Here is a 26,107-nt window from a genome sequence, read left to right as displayed (position 1 = left end):
CTGGCAAATCCTTGAGCCACACTGCCCGGGTCACAGAAGGCAGGGACTGGGAGAATGCAGAACCACCCACTGTAGGAGAAGATCAGGTTCGAGAATATCTAAGGAACCTGAAGGTGCACAAGTCCACAGGACCTGATGAGTTGCATCTGCAGGTCTTGAGGGAACTGGCGGATGAAGGGGCCAGGCCACTCTCCATCATATTTGAGAAGTCCTGGCAGTCTGGTGAAGTTCCCACCGACTGGAAGAGGGGGAACATAACCCCCATTTTTAAGAAGAGTAAAAAGGAAGACCCAGGGAACTACAGGCCGGCCAGTCTCACCTCCGTGCCTGGCAAGATTATGGAGCAGACCCTCCTGGAGACTATGCTCAGGCACATGGAAGAATATGGAGGTGACTGGTGACAGCCAACATGGCTTCACTGAGGGCAAATCGTGCCTGACAAACTTGGTGGCCTTCTATGATGGGGTTACCATGTTGGTGGACAAGGGAAGGGCAGCTGACGTCATCTACCTGGACTTGTGCAAAGCATTTGACACTATCCCGCACGACATCCTTGTCCCTAAATTGGAGACACATGGATTCAATGGATGGACCACTCGGTGGATAAGGAATTGGCTGGATGGTCGCACTCAAAGAGTTGTGGTCAACAGCTCAATGTCCAAGTGGAGAACGGTGACGAGTGGCGTTCCTCAGGGGTGGTGTACTGGGACCAGCACTGTTCAACATCTTTGTCAGCAACATGGACAGTGGGATCGAGTGCGCCCTCAGCAAGTTTGCCAATGACACCAAGCTGTGTGGTGGGGTCGACACGCTGGAGGGAAGGGATGCCATCCAGAGGGACCTTGACAGGCTGGAGAGGTGGGCCCGTGCGAACCGCATGAAGTTCAACAAGGCCAAGTGCAAGGTCCTGCACGTGGGTCGGCGCAATCCCAAGCACGACTACAGGCTGGGCAAAGAATGGATTGAAAGCAGCCCCCAGGAGAAGGACTTGGGGGTATTGATTGATGAGAAGCTCAACATGAGCCAGCAGTGTGCGCCTGCAGTCCAGAAAGCCAACCGTGTCCTGGGCTGCATCAAAAGAGGTGCAACCAGCAAGTTGAGGGAGGTGATTCTGCCCCTCTACTCCGCTCTCCTGAGACCCCACCTGGAGTACTGCATCCAGCTCTGGGGGCCCCAGTACAGGAGAGACATGGAGCTGTTGGAGAGAGTCCAGAGGAGGGCCACGAAGTTGATCAGAGGGCTGGAGCACCTCTCCCATGAGGACAGGCTGAGAGAGTTGGGGTTGTTCAGCCTGGAGAAAAGGCGGCTCCGGGGAGACCTAATTGTGGCTTTCCAGTACCTGAAGGGACCTACAGGAAAGCTGGAGAGGGACTGTTTATCAGGGAGTGTAGTGACAGCACAAGGGGTAATGGGTTTAAGCTGAAGGAGGGTCAATTTAGATTAGATGTTAGAAAGAAATTCTTTACTGTGAGGGTGGTGAAGCACTGGAACAGGTTGCCCAGAGAGGTTGTGGATGCCCCATCCCTGGAAGTGTTTAAGACCAGGTTGGATGGGGCTTTGGGCAACGTGGTCTAGTGGAGGGTGTCCCTGCCCACAGCAGGGGGTTGCAACTAGATGATCTTTGAGGTCCCTTCCAACCCAAACCATTCTGTGATTCTATGATTTTATTTGCCAACTCCTGCTTTTTGCGTCAAAGTCGTTAATGAACAAATAAATGAAATGATTGTTGGAGGAGTTGGAGTTAGCAATGTCCTTTCTTCTGATATTTTCTCCTACTTGATGTGTTTTGAGTTCCTGGGTTTCTCAATCTGCTGGCTTTGCTTAAGCACTTAGTTTATAAAACTGAGGTTTGTTACAGATCTACCTCAAATTACCTTTTAATTTAATTTGCATAAATTGAATGTTATCTCTGAATTTGTTATCTCTATTTCTATGATCAGATCTTCTACAATGTCCTCAAGACTTACTAAAGCCAAGTCTAAAATAGGACCATTTCTTGTCACATTAACGAATCTCTGGAGGATATTTTTATTGCCCAGAAATGCAACAATATCTCAGACTTACCAATAGTAGTATCAATTGCTCTCCAACCTGATTCCTGATGTTAAATTATCCAGAACAACTACTGCAGTAGTAATTATCTCTCTAATAACATTACAGAACTCTCTTGGCAGTAGATAAGGATCCTGGTGGCATATGGCATGCTGGCAATGATAGTCTTTTACCAAACTGTGAGCTGTTCTGTCATTAAGACATACTACTGCTCCCTGCCTTTTCCTGAAAAGCAGCCACAGGTTTTAGAGTATTCATGACTGCGACTGCAAGACAAATCTACTGTCCTAATGCACTTGCTAACATTCTGTATTAGTACCTCAAGGTCCTCAACTTCGCTGCATAATCTTGCTCCACTTGCATATCCAACTTTCTGTCTTCTCCTTCCTAGTCACTCCTCAGCAAGGTCTTGCCTATTGAACTACTTTCTTTTCCTTTGCTGTCTATGGGTCTATTCCCTTTATCCTGGAGACGACTGAGAGGGGATCTTATCAACACTTATAAATATCTAAAGGGCAGATGTCAAGAGGATGGGGCCAGTCTCTTCTCTGTGGTGCACAGCAACAGGACAAGGGGCAGTGGGCACAAACTGGAACACAGGAAGTTACATCTGAAATGAGAAAAACCTCTTCACTCTGAGGGTGACAGAGCACTGGGACAGGCTGCCCAGAGAGGTTGTGGAGTCTCCTCTGGAGAGATTCAAAACCTGCCTGGACACGATCCTGTGCAACCTGCTCTAGGTGATCCTGCTCTAGCAGGGGGTTAGACTAGATGATCTCCAGAGGTCCCTTCCAACCCCTGCCATTCTGGGATTCTGTGATTTTGTGATTCCCTTCTGTACTGCTATGACCAGATTGGTCTGATTATTTAATTTACAACATACTCAGACAGAGACTTGAGACTTCACAAGTGCTCCCCAGCCTCCTCCTGGTGGGTGTTTAAGGCTTCCCTTATAAATGAGGCCAACACTAGTGTTTGCAGTAGTACTGCAGGTCCTTGGGTAAAACCTATCTATTGAGAACATCTCTTCATAATCAGAGACCAATGCCCAAACTTTCCCAAATCTTCTTCAAACCTTAGCTGTCTGCTGACCTTCCCTACCACTAATTTGGTAGGGGCCAGAGCTATTCCATTGAACATGTGTTGTGTTGGGTTTGCGTGGCAAGGTTTTGGTAGCGAGGGGGGGCTACAGGGGTGGCTTCTGTGAGAAGCTGCTAGAAGCTTCCCCTGTGTCTGACAGAGCCAATGCCAGCCGGCTCCAAGACGGACCCGCTGCTGGCCAAGGCAGAGCCAATCAGTACCTCTGTGATAACATATTTAAGAAGGGAAAAAAACTGGTTAGGGAGAGCTTTTGCAGCCGGAGAGAGGAGTGAGAAGATGTAAGAAACTCTGCAGACACCAAAGTCAGTGCAGAAGGAGGGGCAGGAGGTGCTCCAGGCGCCGGAGCAGAGATCCCCCTGCAGCCCGTGGTGAAGACCATGGTGAAGCAGGCTGTCCCCCTGTGGCCCATGGAGGAAGGATGAGGGGGTGTAGAGATTCCACCTGCAGCCCATGGAGGACCCCACAGCAGAGCAGGTGGAGGCACCTGAAGGAGGCTGTGACCCCATGGGAAGCCCACGCTGGAGCAGGCTCCTGGCAGGACCTGTGGATCCGTGGAGAGAGGAGCCCACGCCAGAGCAGGTTTGCTGGCAGGACTTGTGACCCCGTGGGGGACCCACGCTGGAGCAGTTTGCTCCTGAAGGTCTGCACCCCATGGGAGAGACCCACGCTGGAGCAGTTCGTGAAGGACTGTAGCACGTGGGAGAGACTCCATGTTGGAGCAGGGGAACGTTGAGGGGAGTCCTCCCCCTGAGGATGAAGAAGCGGCAGAAACAACATGTGCTGAACCGACCATAACCCCCATTCCCCATCCCCCTGTGCCACTGAGGGGGGAGGAGGTTGAAGCCGGGAGTGAAGTTGGGCCTGGGAAGATGGGAGGGGTGGGGGGAGGTGTTTTAAGATTTGATTTTATTTCTCATTGCTCTACTCTGTTTTGCTTGGTAATACATTAGATGAATTTCCTCTCTAAGTTCAGTCTGTTTTGCTCATGACGATAATTAGTGAGTGATCTCTCCCTGTCCTTATCTCAACCCAAGCCTTTTGTTATACTTCTCCTCCCCATCATGCTGGGGGAGGGGTGAGCGAGCGGCTGCGTGGTGCTCAGCTGCCGGCTGGGCCTAAACCACGACGTGTGCACCCACTTCTTTCAGAGCCTTCCCCAACATGGCGCAGTCACTCTCAACCAGCTCCAGCAGCATCATCTCAGTGTCATTTGCTGAGATGTGAAGGACAACCAGGGGACTGCTTCCCGCTCCTTTTGGGAATTTTTCCAGACTTAAGATTCGTATTTTTTATCCATTCTCTGGGCAGAAAGCACACTGTCCCTTTGACTTGTCCTTCATCAGGTTCTTGAGGCTGTGTTGCACAGGAGTGGCTCATGTTTTGGATGCAGGACAGCCATGTGTGGATTGCTGTCCTCTTGTAAGCATTAGCCTTGCAAGGAAGCAAGGCTTCCACCTTGTGCTAATTAGAAGGTATTGTGCTAATTAGATGATTCTGGTTCCAGAACTTGAAAAATATGTCTCAGAAATAGCATGAGTATTTGTATGTGAATCTTTACAGACCTACAAGCCCTCTATCTCACAGTAACACAGCTCTATCTTTTCCTGGTAGTGGCCCACGTCTCTGATCCTTTTCCTTTTGTTTGCAGTTGTTCTGTCTTCTCTTCTTTTTACACTCCCTCTATATTATCTTCATTCTTTATCTGGCTAAGCCTTGATCTTAGCTTGATAAAAATCTGTAGGTTTAAAAAGCTATGCCTTCCTTTCAAGGCATAGCTTCCTTCTTCTACCACAGCCCAAGATACAGTGTCTTTACATGTTTGCAGGTCAGTTCCCTCAGCAGTAGAATCACAGTGATAAAACTGCTCTGTGAGTTGTTTGAGCGGAGCTGGCACGCTCAGGCACATGCATGGGGATCTGCATACAATCCCATGAGCACTTCACCATATTTCAGACCTCGGATTTAGCCTTTTCACTCTCCATTGCCAAAGACTCACCTAATTTCACTTGAAGTGGGGACGGCTTATAGTTCATAGCTACAGTCTCTCCCTCTCTCGTATCACAATCTCTGTCCGAAATAGATGCAGCTGTTGGATCCTGTTAAGAAAGAAAAGGAAACAAAAGCTAAAAGTTATGCAGTCTTTTCTCTAACTGGCTTTTAGGTGAGTCCATCCCTACCCACATTCAGAGGGGACGGAGAACATGCTGGTGGTGCGAACAGCTGAAACCCAGGGGCAAACCACAGAACTTTGGAAGCACATTTAGTATGCTAGAAGTACCTCTGGAAAAGCCAGATTTCAACATCAGACTTATATGACGGATGATACTGGGAATATAATGTGGAGGGTAGGTCATCAGTTCAAATTCAGCCTGGGCTGGCAGTAGTCCCAAACCATTTTCATGTGATGACTCTTTGGAGTGTTGTATGAAATGCATTTACAATTTCAGCTGAGTTCCAACTGGATCAGTCAACCTCATGATTAAAACTAAAAACCTCATGACCACGTGTGTGAAAGTCCAGCTCAGAAGGAATGAGGATTGAATGAGTAGGAGAATTCAATCTCTGGTTCCCCTTGGAAGAGGGATAAAGAAGTCTGTACTTTCTATGCTAGAACTATTTTGTGGCTAACCAGAAAAATTTATTTTCAGTATCTGTCAGTACAGCACCTCTCACCATCACTGAAACCCCTCCCAAAACCAAAGCTCCCCAAACCTGGAGTCCACTCTGCCATGCCAACTTGCAGACAATCTAATCCAGATAGTGTTGTACTCCATGGCACAGCACATCAAAGGATTCAGAGAGAGACAACCTGCCAATTCACGCACTTCTACCACTGCTAAAAATACTTAAAATCCTTTCACAGAAAACTTCAAACCTGCTGGAACTATGTCTATTTAGCACCATAGTAAAAACTGAAATTGGTTTTCAAACATACTCACTTCTTCCCACCTAGAAGCTGAAAACTAAATTGAACATGCATATATATATATATGTGTGTGTGTATATATATCTCTACACACACACACATACATATATGTGTATGTAAATTTGGATTTATAATAGGTGGAGTTGCACTGGGAAAATAAATATCCAGTATTAAGTCCAATATCTGAAGAAACCATCACTTTGTAAGAAATGGAACAAAGCATCAGAAACTAAATACTAGAAAATACCACTCCAAACTTCTGAATTGATATTGTCCATCTCTCAGTTTCTGGAGTTTGTATTTTGTAGGCAATTTCTTACAAAAATGCACCCCATCATTTGGCACTGAGACCGGTATGAAAGGCAGAGTCACTGACTTTCAAAGCAAGGTACTATTGTTCTTTGCTCTCAGTAAAAAAATCATCCAGTAAGCCACTGTCCCTTCCTCCCCAGTCCCTGTCTTCTCTCTGCAGTGCACATTAGCTCTTTGTAATGTTTGTGAGAAAAAATGTGATTCTTGAATTAGGCTCTATCTTCATAGAAATCGGTCAAATAACATATGTAGGGTTATAATGTTTTATCAGAATTCTGCTCCTTTGCTCTTTATCTAGCAGACTTTGACAGTACTTAAAATGGATGGTGCTTATAAGACTTTGCATTCAATGACATTAAATAGATAATGCTGAACTATACACAATTTCTTCTGCTTTCCTCTAATGCAGTCACTGCTACACTTCTCTAATGCAGCAGTTTAATGACTGGTTAAGAAGGTTAAGAGCAGGTTGCAAACAAACAAACCAGTCTCCAGGAGAACATAGTTAGGCATAAATGGTGAATCATATGTATTTTAGGTTAAAACCACTACTTTAATAACCACATTAAATGACAAAATACAGCAGTTGAATAGCAAAAATACAGCAGTTGAAATTAAATGAAGCTAAAAGTGAAGTGGTACACAGAAGAAAAACAATTCCAACTTTATAAATGAAAATTATGAGCTGTAACTAGCTACTGTCACTCAAGAAAGAGATCTCAGATGACAGATTCCATCAGATGACCTGCTAGACAGATCAGGACTCTTCAGCCAAGGACAGACAACGGACGGGGGCTCTGGGAAAAGTCTAAATAATCCTGAGTGGGCTGAGATGATGAATAGGGATCAGCTAGCCCTTATTTTCTACAAGCATGAGATATCAAGTGGCAGTTAGCACACAGCAGCTGGAAACAAACTCAGTACTTCTCCATACAGCAGATTATATGCTGCTGTGGATGCTAAAAGGGGCTCAGGAAAGGGTGAGGAAAATGAATGGAAGAAATATCCATTAAATCCAAAGCACTGCTTCTGGCTGAGGCTGCCTCCAGGCACAGAGTGCTGGACAGGGGGAACCAGGGAGGCATCACTGTGGGCTCACCCTGTCCTTGTCCTCTTGGGGACAGAATACACAGGTAAGTGAGACCTGTAATCTGACTTGAAACAGGCATCCTTATTTTCTGTGTCAGAACCTATTCTATGATCTCAACTGAAGACCAGTTCTTGTGATATCCTTGTAACACGGGATCGGTCTCCAACACACCAAGTTAAAGGGGTCACACCAGAATCCAGGCTGTCGGAAAAGATATTCATGGGAATGGTCAGATAAATCAAAGGACATGGCTGTTCCCAGACATGCTAGAACCTCTCCAAGAGGGATGTGTAAGGTGGTAAGTGTCACCACCTGAGTCCAGGCTTCCTGGATGAGAACCTTTTCTCTGACAGTCTGGGAAAAGGCAGGGTACAGCTTTTTTCAGGAGCATGACTCCAAGAGCTGGATGCTTTCTAGTGAACACAAACAAATCCTTGGAGCCTCAATGTGCTGGCTGCAGGAAGCCATGGGAGTAGACATGTTATGGTAAAGGACACAGTGTGATGGCCACATACTGCCTCCTGTGCTGGTGCAGTTCAGCATAGAGCCATATCCAAGCATTGGAAATTACACTTTTCTGCTCCAGCAGCAATGCACCTCTCCACAGTGGAACATGTTACAGCCGCACAACAGACCCTTGACTTGCACAGAGGGATCACAAAGCACCATCAGAGTCTGGGTGACCACCACGGAGTGCACAGGCCAGGCCCACTCCCTCCAGAGAGTAAAATGGATCTATCCATTTAGTGGGTATCTATCCCTGGCGCAGGAGTGCCAAGGCACTGTCGTATGTCCCATCCAACACTTCATATATGCTCTGCAGCAATGCACAGGAGTCCACAGTAACACCCCAGCTGTGAGAATGACAGCATTCCCATGGCAGCTTGGCTGGAGCTGCCTCTTCGCACGAACATGCTTTGCTTCTGTGCATACTGAACGGGTGCACTTCTCTCTCTACAGCTCGTCCACCCAGAGAAACATTTATTTGACTAATTAGCCTTTTGCTTGTGAATGCCTACGAGCACACTGAGACTCACCGCTGGCTTTCGCTATTGAAATTCACTTGGCGATTTTGTCCTCTTTTACAAGCCTCCCTAGACCGATGCATTCAGCTCTGATCCCAACATCTAAATCTCAGTTACATGGTGTGACTGGTCCCAGGCCAGATGATGTGATTTCTCTCTGCTTGCTGGGGGGGAACACAACACTCCCAATCAAAAGGCAAGTGCAGCGATATGGCTGCAGGGGCTCTAAATGGCTGTGGGAATTTAATACATTTAAGGGGTTTTTTGTTCCTGAGGCCTCCTTATGTCTTCATTCCTAGGGAAAAAATACATTCAAACAGGCCACTGCATGAAAGTTTGCCTGAGATCTGAGTTTAATCAAAGTTTTCTCCCCACCTGCTCACAGCTTAATTGGGCATGCACAATCACAGCATTTGAACAGTGGAACGGTTCCTTACTAGTTTGCTTTCTTCTACAGGCTTGACACAATGGACCTTGAAAACTGCCCTCCTGCTAGGTACAGCCATGTCCTACAGTGTGTACCATGTGCCATTTCTGATCATCAGAAATTCATCCCAATGAACCTTCATGGAGTAGGAGTACTGTGAATCCTTGGTATGCAGGGGCACAGAGAGAAGCTGAAACCACTTTAAACTGAAATCATGGGTTTAAGTATGATGGCAGGGTTTTTCTTCTTTTCTTTTTAAATCCCTCCCTTCCTTTTTGCAGGACTTATCAAGAAAAACAACATCTGCTGTAATGCACCAGGTCAACAGCCTTTTTACTCTTATCATCTATCTCTCTCAGTAACCCACAGGCTCCTGACTACAGGCGGGAAATAGCCCCAAACAGCCAGCAAACTGTGCAGTTACACCCTGAGCAGTGGAGCTGGGTACTGGGTACAAACACACCCTTGTAGCACCTTGGAAGCAGCTTCTTTTGCCTTCCTTCACAGTCAACACTTCTGACACTTTGCAAGCTTAACAAGCCTCTGCTTTCCACCCTGTAAATCCCCAGGGATCCCAGTGCACGTGGAATGAATGGGCACACGCAGTTTCTGTGGCCTTCATGCCCCTTGAAAACATAGCTGGAAAACAAGATGTGTCTATCTGCCCACCCTTCCCAATCCTAAAACCAGCCATTTTTACAGCCCTAAGAAAACATTCTCTGCTCTGCTGTCTGTGGGAAATTTTACCAGGATTAAAGCAGCTCTCCTTCTGGATAAAGCACAGGGGCAAGATTGCCCTTACCCTCTAATCTCAAGGAAAGACCCAATATACAGGACTTTACCCACCACTTTTCTCCACAGTTCAGAGGATTTGGTCTGATCATTGTCACCTGAATCAGTACGAGCTGACTGCTCAGGATTATCATCCTGCTACCTTTGTCTCTCTCCAGTACCAACCACTGATGCGCTTGCTGTCTTCTGTCCAACTTAAAGATGCTGGAGGTGTCAGTACCAACACGTGTGTGGCAGCCCACAGCGAGCGCTTGCAGCTCAGCAGACTCCTCCTTTCCAAAGCTGCTCATGTGGATCATATGCTGCAAACAAATGCTAACAAGAAAGGACAAGCCCAAGTGTTTTGCTTCTTTTCCACATCAAACACTGAGTTTGGAAAAATTGATAGATGTTCTGTGTATGAGAGAATGACTTAGTGAGCAGAAAAACATGCAACAAACTACGTGCACCCCAAATACAGGGGATACATTCAGGTCACCGAGAAGTTTCTATCATTCCCATGTTGTCATCCCAGGCTCTCAGGCTAAAACATTGCTCCTGCTAATAAATATTTATACCTTCAGTCTCTCTGCCCTGGGAACAGAAAATCCTATGCCATTTGCAGATTCACTTTGCCTCAAGCTGTACCGCACTAGGTTGTCCTAAGAAATGCAGCTGTGGGCAGCAGGCTTCTGGGGCCAGGACTCTGATGTGCACAAGTGGGTATGTAAAAGTGTGATCTCACAGTGTTTTGGACAACAAGACCTCTGCAGCTGCTAGGTACCACTACAATATAGATGTGAAATATCTATGAACACAATGTGCTTAAAAAAAACCCACTGGGAACAAAAACACCGGGAACCAATATGTGCATAGTCTGTCTATGTGAGAAATGGCAAAAAAGGAAAGGCTCAAAGGCTGTGAGATTTACAGTGGATCAAGATGAACCCACCATACAGATGAACAATGGTCAATAATAGCATGTTCAGCAAGAGAAAGGAAAATGTCAAAAGAAAGGGGGATGTACGGCAGGAATGGAACCTGCAAACCTGACAAAACCTCACGCTCTCTTCCACATCCCTCAGGCTTCAGATTAAACACACAGTTTTGGAGCCCATTATTTCAAGGAAGATGTAATCCCCTTACCAGTCCTACAGATAAAAGCTAGAGGCTACAACCATCCAGAACACTGGAAGAATGCTGTTGTACAGAGAAGAAAGGGGAATACTAAGGAGGGATACAATAGCTGTCTTGAGATACAGAAAGGGCTGCCACAGAGAAAAGGGGAGTAATTTTTTTTTTTTTTTTCTTATTTCTGATCACCAGAATAAGAAATGATTACCTTAAATTGCAGCAGGGTTGCAAGGAAATATCAGAAAAAACTGTAGAGGTAAGGCTAAGGAGCTGTACCTTTGCCTCATGAAGGTGCGGAACTGCTGTTGCCAGCCCAGGTTAGAAACCAACTTGTCACACAGAAAGTCAACAGAGCTGATCCAGTTTTGGGGCAGTGTGATCTGGATTTGGTGCAAGCTGAGATCCCTGATCGTTTTAGGTCCCTTTCTCCCATCTGTCTTAAGAGCAGAGGAGCATGCTTCTAAGCCAGACTTATTTAGGCAAACACCAGTATATCCCAGCAACGAGAGGTTCTCCAAACTCCCCTACCCACTGTCAAGGACCATGGCTGGCCTTCACCTTCTCTCTGGGTGAGCTGAAGAAAACCATCTTTTTTCTAAGTCTCACATGTTGAAGGAACTTCAGAATCACATGGTGACCAGAGCAGAAAGCTCCCAGGAAGACGTGGTTGTCACTTTTCATCAATGTGTTCACGCTGCTGGATCTAGAGCACTAACCTCCCATCTCAGCATCACCACCCAGTACCAAAGTGTAAATAAATAACATTTTGATGACACAGCAACTGATGCACTGATACGTTCTGATAGCTACTGACTCAGTTTCAACAAAACAATAAAGAACAACTGTTTATTGACTTTCTAGTAGCTCTGCCAATGCACCAGTTACAACACTGCTGTTTTTCTTTTCTGACCAACTGCTGAACAGATCTTATTTAACAGTAACAAATTAGGCCTGCAATATCCACTACAAGATCCAGGTTTTGAATCTGATTTACTTATAATTGCAAGACAAACTGGTATTTGAAGCTATGATTTTCAGCAATTGAAAAGCCATCAGTGTTAATACTGCTGCATGATTAAAACCTCAAATCACATTAATTAAATTGAACCAGAACATCACTGAAATGACTTTTTACTGTGTAAACCTGCAGTCGGGGTAGCTCAACTCATTGGCAGGTAACAAGGAGTTCAGATCTTTGCTTTGTTTCAAATGGAGGCACAAGAGAAGTGCTACTCTGCCGTTGTGTGCTGCAGCGCTTGTGCTGAAATGCTCCTTTGGAGCCCTGGCTGCAAAGAGTCCGCCCGACTGCCACACTGAAGCTGAACAAAATGCATCAAACAGAATGGCATAAGCTGTGGAAAGGGAACAAGACATTTCAGAGGTCTGTTTTCCTAATCAAAAATGACATTTGCATCACAGGGAAGAAAGACCCTTTTTTAAAATGATAATGTATAACTAATCCCGGGAGTCTACAGTAACAGAGGAAGCGCCAACTCAGTAAGTAGACCAAATACTTTGGGAAAGCAACTGAGGGACAACGAAGAAAAATAGGAGTAATTACATGATTTCTGTTAGATTTCCCTCCAAGAAATCAGCAGCACAAGCAGGCCCCAGTACTTTCCTTTCAATCATGATAGAGTATATTTAACACCGTATTCCCCTCCAGGCTCTTCTCACGCACATAAGCCATCATTATTATCACATGCATTTATAGGTTTGGTATCTTGTGCTAACTTTACATGACTTAAATTGGATCATTAACATTGCAAATTAGAGAATTGCCACCCTGCACCCTCCACTGCCTGCAGCACTTGCCAAGTGCCTGGGATTCAATAACTATTTAAAACCAGCTATTAACTGAGGTATATTTTCAGGATGCTTCAATACCAAAACATTTGCTTCCTTGTAAAGGATATAGACATGAGGACATTACACATTGCCTTTTGTACCTCTGATTATACAGCCATAGCTCTAAGGTGCAACGTGAGACATACGAGTATTTAAGACAATAAATCATCACAAATTGCTTGGTACCTATTGTAAGAATCAGTTTAGCAACTGCATCTGTCCAAACCAGGATCTCCAAAACCCCCAAACAACTTTTCAACTACTGTTTAAACCTGGACTCATGAGGGAGGATACCCTCAAAATGATTAAAACTTGAGACACGTGTTAGAGCCAAAGTCATGGTGTGTTCGGAAGACAGAGGCAGGAACAGGAGCCTGGGCTCTTGGCTACATGCTGTAGCTGAATCCTATAGAAAACTGCAGTGCTCTGCATAGCCCTAGTGCTGCCCATAAGGGACCACACAGCAGGATCTTGTAGTGACTGAATTTGTGCTCATTGGTTAGTGTTTAGAGCTTCTTTCAAAGGTGTGTCCCATCTTTACTCCATCAGTCCTTTAAAGGAGCCTCACCAAGAGGAAAAGTCTATTTTCAAAAAGAGAGTTGAATTTTCCACCTGAAATGAAGACTACCAGAGACTCTCCTGCATGGCAGAGAGCAACTGTGCTTCCTTCCCATGGACAACCCCAGCACCTGGAGAAACTGGCTGGCAACGTACACGACAAGTGGTGCTATCACTGCTGAAATGCCGTGGTCGTGGGCTTATACAGAATGGTTTACAGATCCTCTCCGCATGCAGCTAGGCTATTGCAGCCGTCCATGAAAGACGAGATCAAAGCTTGCTTGAAGGAAACGCTAAAAATGTTGGCTGGTTCTGGCAGGTACTGCAGAGATGATGTATTCTGACAAAAATGTCCCAGCACAATACAAATGACAGTAAGAGAGTCCTGTTCCAGTGATGTAAGTTCCCTCCAATGTCCTGGAGGTTGGATAATCACTTTCATAGGCCATGGACGGGATCCAGCGTGGCAAATACGATGTTACTAAGCTTTCAGAGCCCCTGGCTGTAAGAATAATAGCAGGAAAAGCCAGGATAGCTCCACATCCCTACCTTTTAACAAACCAAGGGCTCCAATCAGTGGTTCAATGTCACAGCTATTACTTGCATACTTCTAGAGTCACTCATTCTTTTCCACTTAGCAGTTAGAACTCCTTTTTTAAACAAGGTGGCTGATATTTATGTGTTCAACTCCTATACATTTAAGATGAATGAGGTCTTGCTTTTTGCTCCTGGAATACTGCTGGCACCTTTAATCCAATCCCTCAGACCCTTTTCTGAGCTGTTTGATTACTTCTCCTGTTCACTCCTTCTCCAATGATCATTCTTCACCCTGCCTTTCTCCTGCACCTACTAAATCCCCCTTCTCCCAGAGGGCAGGGGTGTCCAGCTCTGCAGGCCCTCTCACTGACTTCTCAAGTCAATGGTGAGACCCACACAATGGAGAATGACACTTGCCGAGGGTCAGCTTGATGTCAGATATTTCTGGAATGAAAATGAGATGTATGCAGACTGCAGAACTTTTTTTCCACTCTGGATTCATGTTGAAACCACAGGATGCCCTCTCCATCGCACACCTACTTCACATTTGCCAGTCTATTGCCTTCAACCCAAGGCTCCCTGGGCAGGCTCTTTGCTGTCTATACGAGCTGAGTTTGTACGCTTGCACTTTACTCAGCCTGCACTCACAACCAAGGGCATGGATGGACCTTGTGCTTTCAGCAGGGAATCACTGCACCTCCCTTCCAGTATTCAGCCAAAGCTGGCTCAGGAAAGAGGTAAAATCATCAGCATTGAAATCTCAAGGACTCAGCCTCCTGCTTTCTAGGTAAGCTGAAAAACTACGAATGCTGTGTAGCAAATGCAAGCCGTCCGTTATGTTGAGGGAAGAACAAATACATGTGCATTTGTCCAAGATCAAAGCTACCTCTGACCCCAGGAAGGAGGGATGCTGACAAAAGCAAGGAAAGGAGAGGCTGTAAGTGGGATCCAAACGAAGCCCTGAAGACGCACTGTGAGGGCCCACCACTTTGGGACAGAGGTTTCAAGACATTTCTCAGGAATAATAATGGATGCCCAGTGGTATTCAAAACTCTAACAAGTCTAAAACCACAGACTCTTTCCACACAATCCAAAAGATGAGCAGCTGCCCAAGGCTCACGCATCAAGCCTGTCGCACCGCAGACAGGTGGGATCTCAGCAGTTGACACCAGCTTAACCTGGACAGAGCAGGGGACTCTGCCACAGTCCCTGCTTTCATACCCACCCAGCACTGCCTCCTCACTCCACAACCCAGGCTGATGGGTTCAGCCAGGATCTCGGTGGGTAACACTAACGGCTTTGAGAGCACAGCGTCAGGCAGGCAGGACTGCTTTTGTCCCCACCTCGCCAGGGTCAGCATGGCCATCAGTTCAAAGACTTCAGCATGTTGCCATGAGCATGCCCTGAGAGGTCACTTGCCTGTCCTGCAAAGGTGGATCCTAGCATTAAAGCCTTACCAGTTTCCCTCCACTAGTAGAGAAAACAAAGCCACCAAGCCGAGTGCTCAGCAGTCCTTCTCTCTTTAGTGCAACACTTTGAACTTGTCCCAGGAGACGGAGAGCTCAATCATCAGATTTCCATATTTATAAGGAGAAAGTTTCTGTTTAGCCATGCTTGTGACAGAAATATCCCACAAACAGCAGTGGGAGCAGCAGCATGGCAAACATGTCTGAGGGGTGGGGATGCGAAAGCCGAGGGAGATCTCAAGTTGCTCTCTACCTTGGCATGGCTTTCCAGCCCTGCGCAAGAAATTGTGAAAGCACAAATCATTTCAGATTCTAAAATAAGAGCTTGCCTCGCCCCCGCCCCCTACGCCTGCGTCTCCGTGACTAATTAGCATCCGGGGGGATACAGATTTTCCTCTGATAAAGTGCTGTTTGGCTCCCTTCTCCCCTGACACGTTTGTATTAGAAATATTCTCATTATGTGACTAATCAGGGAAGCCAAGACAAAAGCACAGGAGCTGACTTAAAGGGAAATTGCTGATTTTAGAAACATGGCTTATAAATTATTCTGTCTCCAAAGGCCAGGGATGCTTCTTCCCTTCCAGATCCTGAAAAAAAAGTGCAAAATTGAAGTCTCTGAAGAAAAGCCTGTTTCTTATTCCCAAAGGTGGTGGCTTTTATCATCTCCCCTATTTGCTAAGCTTGCTCCCAGTTCCCTTGGTTATTGCAGTGCTGCAGTTTATGCACTGCAAAGGTCCTGGAGAGCCTTCCAGCCCCATGCCATCTGCCGGGGCTGGGCTCAGCAAGGTGTCTGACAGCCCCAGTGATGCCAGGCGCTGAGAATGGGAAGTGACAAGCCTGGTCAGCATTTTACCACGTTGAGCTTAAAAGTCCGTGGCACACCAAATGCCAGGCCATCCCTCAAGAGTGTCTGAATTAGTGCTGTTATCTTTCATATAGCACAGTGGGCTGAGCAAAGACCAGAAAATACCTTAAATATTGAGGTAAACTGGGCTTGGCAGGAACTGTCTGAAATAAAGGCAAACAGACACCATTTAGCAGCACAAGGAGAGCGTTTTTAAAGGAGAATTTGATTCCCCTCCATGCTCCCTGCAATGGACCTGGTCTCCATCCAGATCCAGTTTGTCTCCTCGGCCTCCCAGTGACAGCACCAGAAAGAGATATCAGACCAGACGGCTTCTGCCTCACTTCTCCTTTGAAGGCAGCCCCTTTATCAGCTGAAATCAAGCCATCTGTCCCTGGCCCCCTTCGAGGAGCTCCAGCAGATTGCGGAGCACGGGAGGAAGCACTGCACAAGGTGGGAACAGGAGGTCAAAGGAGCTCATTGCATGCACAAAAACCCAAACCAGATCCCTGGCTGAGCTGGGGAGGGAGATGAAAGGGTGACCACAGCATCAGTGCTCCCTGGGACAGGCTCAGGCACACGTACACTGGCTCTCGCTCTTTATTCAGCCCCCTCCGGGCTGCGGCTCCTTCTGTTGCAGAGACATGGACCAGCCTCAAACCCCTGTGTCAGGGCTCCCAAAGGCCTTGCTGGAAGGCAGACTGCTGCAAAACATAGAGAGTTTTGCCTGCTTTGTTTGCTGAGCATGACTGCCCAAATCTTCGCATTTTGACAGGTTTTTTTCATTTGCCAAATGTCTTCTTTTTGGGATGAAAATTTGCACTCTGGACATTTCTGTCAGCCTGATTTGAAATGTATATGTGTTCATATATAAATATATAAAATATAAAAATACATTTTTTTTGTTGGGGTGGGGTGCTGGGAACACATTTTGTCACCCTGAGCCCTCCCCTCTAAGTGGTATCCTTCTCAGCACCTGCAGTCCAAGGCTGAGGCAGATGAGGGCAGAGGACTTGTGAAGGATGAGCAGGAAGGAAAGCAGGGTCTGCCAGGAGGACTAGAACTGGCTGGAGAAGGGGATGGGGAAAACAGACTGGATGAGTAGCTGAGGAGGGAAATAGGAATGGCTGAATGATGTTCCTAGAAGAACAAGTCCAAGAAGACAACGAAGAGACAGGACAGGCACAGTGAGAGGTGGTCAGGGTCAAAAGTACTAGAGGACGTGGCTGTCAGACATCTGCGATACGGTACACCTCTGTGATCTGCCAGGGCTTGTGCACATGAAGGACAACAGCCGACTGTTGCTGTTACTTCCCCTGCTGGTCCTAGACTACATTTGAGTGAAGGTCCAGAAGCCTTCTTGCAATGAAGAGATTTAGGAACCTAACTGGCTCTGTGGCCTGAACTCAGCTAAGGCTGGTGGCACAAAGCAATGTGCTCAGATGGCCCAGAGCCATGCTGGTGCTGCTGTACCAGGCCACGCTGGGGTTTCCTTATAGTCCATTTTCCTCTGTTAAAACTGCAGGGAACTGGCATTAGAAAAAAACCAGCAGGGCTGGTTTGCCAAGCTCTCAAATACAGCTCCTGCAGGCTATTTTGAGCCCCTGCAACCTATGTGCTACAAAACATAATGACATACTCACGTAAGCCCTTTCCCTTGGTAATTCAGGAGTCAGCATGGACCTACACTGAAGATGAATCAGGGTTACACAAGGAAGGAACAGAAGCCCAAGTATGTGATTTCTTGCAGAAGTTGCAAGTGTTGTAGGGAACAGGGGAGCAGAGTGCACAGAAGGAAAGATGATCTTGTGGTTATACAACGTGGGGCTGTCCTAGAGAACTGGGACCTTTATGCTCTTACATGAATGTGCCAAGTCTCTAAAACCAGATTTCCCCCAAATGGTCACTAATAAGGTCTCTCTCCTCTGCTGGGCCCCTGGATCACAGCCCTGCAGTGTGATATGCTGAGTGCTTACAAAAGCTACCAAAGTGAGCAGGAGCTGCAATTTGAGTACGTCAAAAGATATAAATGAGGATGGGGGGAAGAATCATCAGGCAACAGGTATGTTGCACTGAAAACCCCAAATGATCTTCTGGCCTTAATCGGTCTCTGTCTCAAGCCCTTATCTGTCCAGCCACAAGATCATGAGAGAGAGGGAAGGGATTCTGAAAGCACTAGAAGCATCTTGTAAGGCCTTCTTATCTATCCCCTCACCTAGCAGTAGGGCTGCAGAGATAAACAAGGACTTTGTGAAGCGCTCAGACACATCTGTCATGCCAAACACCACAGAACAGCCCACAAAATTACTTACTTGGCTGTCAGGGGAATTTTGGTTTTATGCCTTTCTTCATCTAATGTGCATGTGGCTCTGCCATGTCTTTCATGATCCTTCCCCTTGATGCACTGGTGTGTCTTGCCACCCTATTTGCAACCTTGCCAGCATCACCCCACTGCCTATTACAGTCGTTCTCCCTCGAGAGCTGGGAGAGTGGGAACACTCGGTCAAGTAACAGCAAGGGAACTAGTATAATAAATCAGAGCAGCAGCCCTGATCTTTACCTTGATCTTACCAAAGGCCTGTGCTCATTGACCCCAAATGAGGTAAGAAATCTCTTTCGGGATGACCTGGTGCTTGGGAAAGTTCCCTTTCAAGCCCCAGTGATTAGAGGGGCTGCCAGAGGTGCTGAAAAAAAGCATGTCTATTCCCTCTCATACTGTTTATTTTTACTTTGGTGTAAATCCCTGCATCCTCCTTATTCATTAACTGGTGTCTTGTGCCAGCGGGTCCATAAGCTGTAGGAATGGATTTGCATCCCGACCACTCACCCCACTGACTCAGCTTTTGGATCAATGTCTTTCAGTCCCACTAAGTTCTTACTATCATGTGTTTTGGAGTAGGAGTTTGGGTATCTACTAAACCCCTATCTCTTTTTTCTATCTTCTTGATTGTTTTCCTCTTCCTAACATGCCTCCTACTATTTGCTTCTTCAAGAAGAAACAATCTCAATATTTTCACTGTTTCTTTCTTTCTTGTTACAGATTCCCAAAGTCTTCCTGGTGATCAGAAACACACACCATGTCTCGGGCAACGTACTACCGATCTAGAATGGCTTCACAGTTTTTTGTCTGCATTTAATCTCCCTGAACTTTTGTTTGCCTTTTCATCTTTGTTGCCACACTGCACAGATGGCTTCATTGGCATTCCCTGCAGTGACGCTAAGTTCTTTTCCTTGTGTCTCAGCTTTTCTACCCTCCTTTCCACCTTTCAAAGTGTTTTTGCAGGAGAGGTCTGAATCATTATCCCCTATGTTATATCTGGGAAAACTGAGATCCAGAGAAGGGAAGCTGCTTAACACAAGAGCAGGAGAGCTGGGTCCTCCTCTGGACTTCTGTCCCCTGTGACAAGAGCATCTTCATAAATGCATTTCTACTGAATGCATTTGATGATAGCATGCACCAGAAAGCAATAAGTACCAATATTACACTTCAAAGTACACTGCAGGGGAAAAAGAGTGGTCAGGAGCTGCAGCTCCAGGACTATATTACAGTCCTAAAAAGTGGTCCCTTCCTGCAAGCATTTGATATTAAACAGAAAATTACACAAACAAATCACAAGTCTCACAGGCCAGACCATTCCCGAAACATTTTAAAGCTTGGTCTCAGCATACAGGTTTGTTTTGTTTCTTCATCCTATCATCTTCCTTTTCTAGCAAAACGTTTTTCCAGAATTGCCTTGGGATGGCTTCATGCTCTTTGCTCGGTTAATTTTCTCAGGAACTTACTCCTTTCTCATTATCATCCAAACTACTGCAATTCAGATAGAGCTCCCCAATGTTTCAATTATGTCACACATCCCTGATCAATGTAAAGAGTTGCCTCTCTACCAGTCTGTCACATCTGACCATTTCTTTTCCTTGGCAGTCTCATTCATATAAGGAACTTGCAATCAAGAGGAGAAGAGCCACACATGATCTTAAAAAGCAAATAAAAGATGCATAACTTTCCTCACAAGGTACCTTACCAGTTGTAAGTTTGGAGGTTAGGTCCACGTTTGTGTCCATTTCTTCTGCTGGGCACAATGCATATAAAAAAGCAGAGACTAGAGAAGAGTCAACAAAACATAAGAATGGGATCTTCCGCAAGGATTTCAATTTGGTTTGGAAGTTGCCTATAGAAATAATACAAAGGGAAGCATTAAGAAGACATCTCATTGCCACTGAAGCCTTTTAGCTTAATGAGGATGGCTACATTCAGATTACAGGAGAGATGGTGCACATAAAGTTTCTGTAAGAAAGATCCCTTGAGCCTGGTTCTACCTCTGTCTTCACAGCTTTCAATTAACACTGTGGGTGGGCACAGACACACTTCCAGCTCATTATTCTCTTTTTGAATACTGGTGGACATAAGATATTTAGCTGAAACAGCCCTTTGTACATCTTTTAAATTCCATTATCATTAAGAGAACAGGTATGAGAAAGAGATACTGTTTTCCTTACCTATTAGTTCCATCTTCTGCAGGGTAGAAGCAGCTTTGTGCATTAATTTAAGATTTGCAACATCTGTGCTGCTGGAAAAAGCTATCTGAAATGTAAATCTTCAGAGCAATGATAAATTGAAGCTGAACTCAGGCACTTGACTTACGGAGGCACAAATCAGGAACACTACTGGCTCAAATATCCAGAAGCCTCCCAATGAAGTAAAAAATGGTAAATAAATTGAAGTCTCTCTGGGTGATCATTCTCATTATCTGGCTATAAATGATAAGGAGAAAATCACCAAAGCAAGCTTGTCATTAGCTGTTAATTGAAGGCACTTTCAGAAAGTGCTGCTTAAACCTTGAAAGATTGACTGTCTTTCCAACCGCTACCTAATGTGTACGTTAGAGCTGTATTAAAGCAGTCTCATTACTTCCCTGCCCCCAGCACCACAGCTTAGAGAGACCTTCTGATGCTTTAGATGAAATTCGCGTTTTAAAAAGCTCATCTACATATAGCCTAACCCCTGGGCATATCTTCAGCATACTTTACTGCATACAGATCTATCAAAGCTGACGCTCATCTTGTACAAACACAAGATACCTAAGTGCGTTGTAATGACCTTCAAAGGAGGCAGCAGAGTCCTGGCCCATTATGATGTATAATCACATAATGTACTGACAACACAAATCATAAGGATTAGCCTGTAAGCTAAGAGCAGCTATCTCAGGACGTGGTTTTAGGTTCCCTTGCTTTTTACTGCTCTTTCACATACCTTCTTTTACTCTTAACCATCTTTCTCTCCTTATTCCCAGACCTTTTACTTTCACTCACTAATGGGAGCCCATTAGTCTTGAAGAGGCTCTCCTGCTGAGATAATAATTCCTTGGTGAGACTTCTCACTTTCCATGAAGCAGCCAGCCTGCTGGCTCTAACCTGTGCTCTACCCTAGCAAAATTTGGAGGTTTTCAATTTACTTTAAAATGGTTACATTTCCATTTAAACTCTTGTCTGTCTCTACAACCACTGAAGTGAAAATCCATCTTGTACGTACTTTACCTCCAAAGCAAATTTTCAATCTAACTTACAGGACCATCTATCATATCTGGAAATTGGACATCATCACAAGACCTTAAGTGCCTGCAGAACCATAACTTTTAATTGAGGGGTGTAATGTGGGGTGATCCCGAGACAGCCTGCAGAGGTGGCCTGAGCCCAACAGAACAGGGTCAAACAGAAATAGGGTCATGGCCAAAACCCACCCAAAACAACTCAAGTGGTTTACCTACGCCAGAGAGATCAACAATTTAATTGTAATCTGTGTTTCATCCAGTTTGCACAGCCAGTAGGATAAATATCACATGCAAAGAATGACAATAAGACTGTGTTATGTTTAATCACAGGATAGCGAGTGTACTTCTACCCTGCCCCTGTAGACTGAGTAAAACTGTATCTTTGGGTTAATACTTAGGGTATAGTGACACTGTTTAATTTAGGATTAAATATACTGCATTGGTCTTCTAGGGAGGACCATTGATTAATAGCACTACTACTTAAGACCAATTACTGCCTTGCTAATGACTATCTTAAGAACTAAAAGACTGATAAAAGGGGAACACCCTGCCCCAAAAGGTGCCCAGACAGGCCTGACCTCAACAAAAATCTGCAATAACTGGGGAAAGGTAAAGGTGGCATGGGGAGGTGTGTGTGACCACCCACCTAATTAAAGAACTGTGCAAATTATCCCCCCACACCCTCCAGGAGCATGCCTGCTATTTTAAATATGTTAAACAATAGCAGAAGATGCAGTAATTACTAACCAATTAGCATCAATTTAGGCAGGTTTTTCTAATCCTGTAACAAATATGTTGTAGTTTCTTTGCATAGTGTGCTAGCTTTGTGGAATTACCACTGAGCACCCATCTCTGCGCAGACATGAAATAACTATCTCGGCTCTTTGTGTAAGATTGGCTTATTGCACACTGGGTACCAGAACCTGCTTGTGGGACAACACCCCTATCTGTTTATCATGCTTCCACTTCTGCAGTATTTGCAAACATCTGAAGCAGAGCAATAGTCAATGCTGAGTATACCACCTGTGCTTACACAAGGAAATATAATGCACTCAAATTTCCCACCTCAGTCATTTCAGAGTTATCAAGATGCTGTGAACTATTTCCTGTTTGCAGGAGAGCTAATAGACTTCAACACAGAAAAATTAAATTATTCTGCTCTTACACTATGTAAAATCCCTGCTGAATTGCTTTGAGCAGAAATGGATATTAAATTGCACAAACAGTACAGTTTAGGGCCATTTACTCCAACTGCTCCAAGGGCTTTTCAGATTTAACTACTCCCCCAGCTATAGTGGGGCAGGGTTCAGGGAATTTGTGACTGCTTTTGAAGTTTCAAAAACCATCTGTATGGCTGAACTCCAGTTTGAGCTGCTAGTTCTCAGGTCCAGCTTTTACATCAAGCAAATTACAGAGGTAGCTGCCTCCTGCCATCATGCCCATGATAATCCTGAGGTGCTGACAGTGACCCATGCACAAAGAGATAATGTGTGGCATCTGAATTATACAGGAGCCATGCCAAACAGATTTTCATTTACAACCATGCCCAGCACCATAAACTGAGACACTCCTGCTCATCCTGCATAAACATTTTGGTAATTGTTCTATATTTCCATTGCACCAATGGGTATCCAACTGCATTAACGTGCCATGTTTTAAATGCAAAAATTAAAAGTACACCAAGTAGAACAGGACCTAGTATTGTGGTTCATACAGAGCCAAGACGTATCTCACAAAAGCATGGCCATGTGGAGAACACAGCTGCTGAATTTGCATTCTCCCCTCACTTCAGTTTAACTCCTCACTGCCTCTGCTCCCTGCTGCATCCATCAACAGCTGTACTGTATGGCTTCTCCTGAAGAACATCATTTACCAAAGGCCTCCAGAAGTAGCCTAGGTCTCATACCATCAATTCAGTTTACAGGAGGTAATTGTCACAGTGAATGTGTTTTCTTATGGGAGAAGAATCCAGCCCACTAACAATCAGCAAACAGGGTTTCATACTGAGCCCCAGGAAAGACGACCTCCTGCTCCTTCTGTCAGTGTGACTCCTGGAGACTTCTACCTGCAGATGATCCATAAAAAGAAGAGTTTGGAAAATCACTTTCCAGTCACATCCCCACAGAAAGCATGAACTAATGGAGACAGATGCAAAACATCTACAATAATGATTTGAATCAAGACCTCAGCTATTCAGATGAGCCTTTTACTACAAACATAATTAATTCCCCCTTCAATCGCAATCAACTGCCAGCCTGACAAGTCATTCACCCACAAATTGTGACATTTGCTCACAATATGTTTTTGTATTTCTTCCACCGCTTACAACAGCATAGTTCAACTGGCAGCCTGGGCTGGCATGCTGCTTTTTCGTTGGAAGAAGGGGGGATACGGGTCTTCTGGCAGCATAGGCTGCCTTATCATCTGATCATCTTCTCAAAGCTGTGGTGCTCACTAGCCCAGAGAGCCTGCAATTCCTGGAGGTATGGAGTGAGGTTGGGATCACACCACCCCTTGCACAGGTACGTGGCCCAGCGCTTACTGCTGCAGCCACGAGTGCATCAACTGGCCCTCGAAGGCAGACTCCAGCTGCGTGAAGCCACTGCAGCTGGGCTACTCTGATTCACGGATTCTGCTGGCACAGCAAAGGGAGGGGGTTGGTGCATCTCATGTCATATTCAAGATGACTGTCACAAAAACACTGCAGGTGAAAAAAATAGACTCTCTAAGCATGAGACTCCTACATCTGTTCAAGTCTGTGAGGTGAGTAAGCATCCACATGTCTCTGCAACGTGAAGAGTCATCCTTGCTTCAGAAACAGGACATTAAATGTTACCTGAGCAAGCTTGGCATTTTATATGCAAACTGTTACATGGTCCAAACATCTTCTCTTCTTTTTCATAAACTTCCCTCAGTTGAAGCAATGGAGGGAAGAAAATTTCAAGGTCTACAACAAGTGTCTTTGACATAACTGCACTCATTACCTCCCTTGTAAAACCATTTCCAGCTGGAGGAACTTTACATTTCCATTCAGATCTCTTTAGCTGAACGTGTTGCACCAGCACTGAGATTTAAGAAAGTAAGTCAATAGTTTTGTTCCCTTGTTTTAAAAGAAAAAAATTAAAGGAGAGAGGGGCAAGACTTCAACGCAGAATTACTGGAGTGACACTATACTTACACTGCAATGAAAACAGCGAAGTCTTACACAAGCCTTGTCAAGATACCAGGATTTAAGAACAACAAACAAGCTGCACTAGGATGGAAGAGGCTGCTTTCATCCCAGCCAGTGTGAGAGCCATCTGTTAAGAGATGCACTTATGTTGTTGGAGTAACAATTCCACAGCTGTTCTCCATGAATTAAAAAGAAAGTACAAATCTAAAAGAATTGTGTCTGTTTCAGAAGATGGTTAAAGAGACTATATAGCTTTCTGCTGCATTTCAAAAAAATACAAGACAGGAGATGCCACTGGGAAACTCTTCTTTCTCAGGAGAAAACACAAAAGCACATCACTTTAACCTAAAACACACCAGTGGCCTTCTACGTCTTATAACCCAAGGATTTTCATTTAACCCATATTACATTCTGTAACAGATCACTGAGAACTGTATTAAGGTATTGATCCCTGCCTGCTAAGTACACCCCCAAACAAACTACAGATACATTCAGAATTGAAGACCCTGAATATTGTGTGTTACCTGCAAACAGAGGTGGAAATAAGTGAACCGAAGCGTAAGTATCTCCAACCTCTTCCCTAGCAAAAAAATCACTTATCTAGAGTTCTTCTTTCTAGTCAAGTGAAAGTTCCTCTCCTGTTTCTGTTTATTTTAATGACTAGGGCAAGTCTCATGCAAACTGGCACCTATTCAAACCCTGTAGGAGGACAAGATGTCAGTTTTAATGTCCTGTGCCCAAACCAACTAACGTAATTACTGAAGACCCTGCTCAAGCCATCTCCGATGGCATCTGAAATGCCCTTGGCTCCCAGTACAGCGAGCAGATGAAGAGGAGTCTGTATTCAGACTGCTGGCTCCAGATGTCAATCTCAGCCAGTGTGATGACTTCTTTTTTAGGAGCCAGAACATGACAGCTTTAGACAGTGAGTACCCTGAACTGTTCACTGCTCTCTTGGACCTAGACACAGGTGGTCCCAAGCTCCTACTCCTGTGTAGCTTGAGCCTCTTCCTGTGCCAGCTGTGACACTGCCACTCTCATTTCTCTACTAACACTGTGATGAATCAGTGACAGCTGAGGGTGTGCACCACAGCCTTTAATTAGTACAGTCTGCAAAGCATTTTCATAAAGCAGCAAACCTGGATCATCAGGATGCAACTCTGCATACGGAAAGGGATTAAAATCCAAGCACAACTGTGGAACACATGAACTCTAAATGACAATTACTATTATTCTTTCCTGTACAGAAATCTACATATAAATTTTTCTTACCCTGCAGGTACCAAACCCATAAC

The 26,107-nt window shown here is 45.1% G+C and overlaps 1 protein-coding gene across 3 annotated transcripts in view; it reads right to left on the bottom strand.

Moving 5' to 3' along the window:
- Positions 1 to 26,107, bottom strand: part of FAM219A (family with sequence similarity 219 member A) — a 110,082-nt gene that overhangs the window by 42,192 nt on the left and 41,783 nt on the right. For all 3 annotated transcript variants that reach the window (XM_075739588.1, XM_075739589.1, XM_075739590.1), the window contains exon 2: positions 5,150 to 5,249. In XM_075739588.1, the coding sequence (XP_075595703.1) occupies positions 5,150 to 5,249 (100 nt within the window). The remainder of the gene's footprint in view (positions 1 to 5,149; positions 5,250 to 26,107) is intronic.

This window comes from Balearica regulorum, chromosome Z, assembly GCF_011004875.1.
Source record: "Balearica regulorum gibbericeps isolate bBalReg1 chromosome Z, bBalReg1.pri, whole genome shotgun sequence".
Classification (NCBI taxonomy): Eukaryota; Metazoa; Chordata; class Aves; order Gruiformes; family Gruidae; genus Balearica; species Balearica regulorum.
The sequence above is the reverse complement of the archived record's forward strand: the minus strand, read 5'-3'. Positions and strand labels throughout refer to the sequence as shown.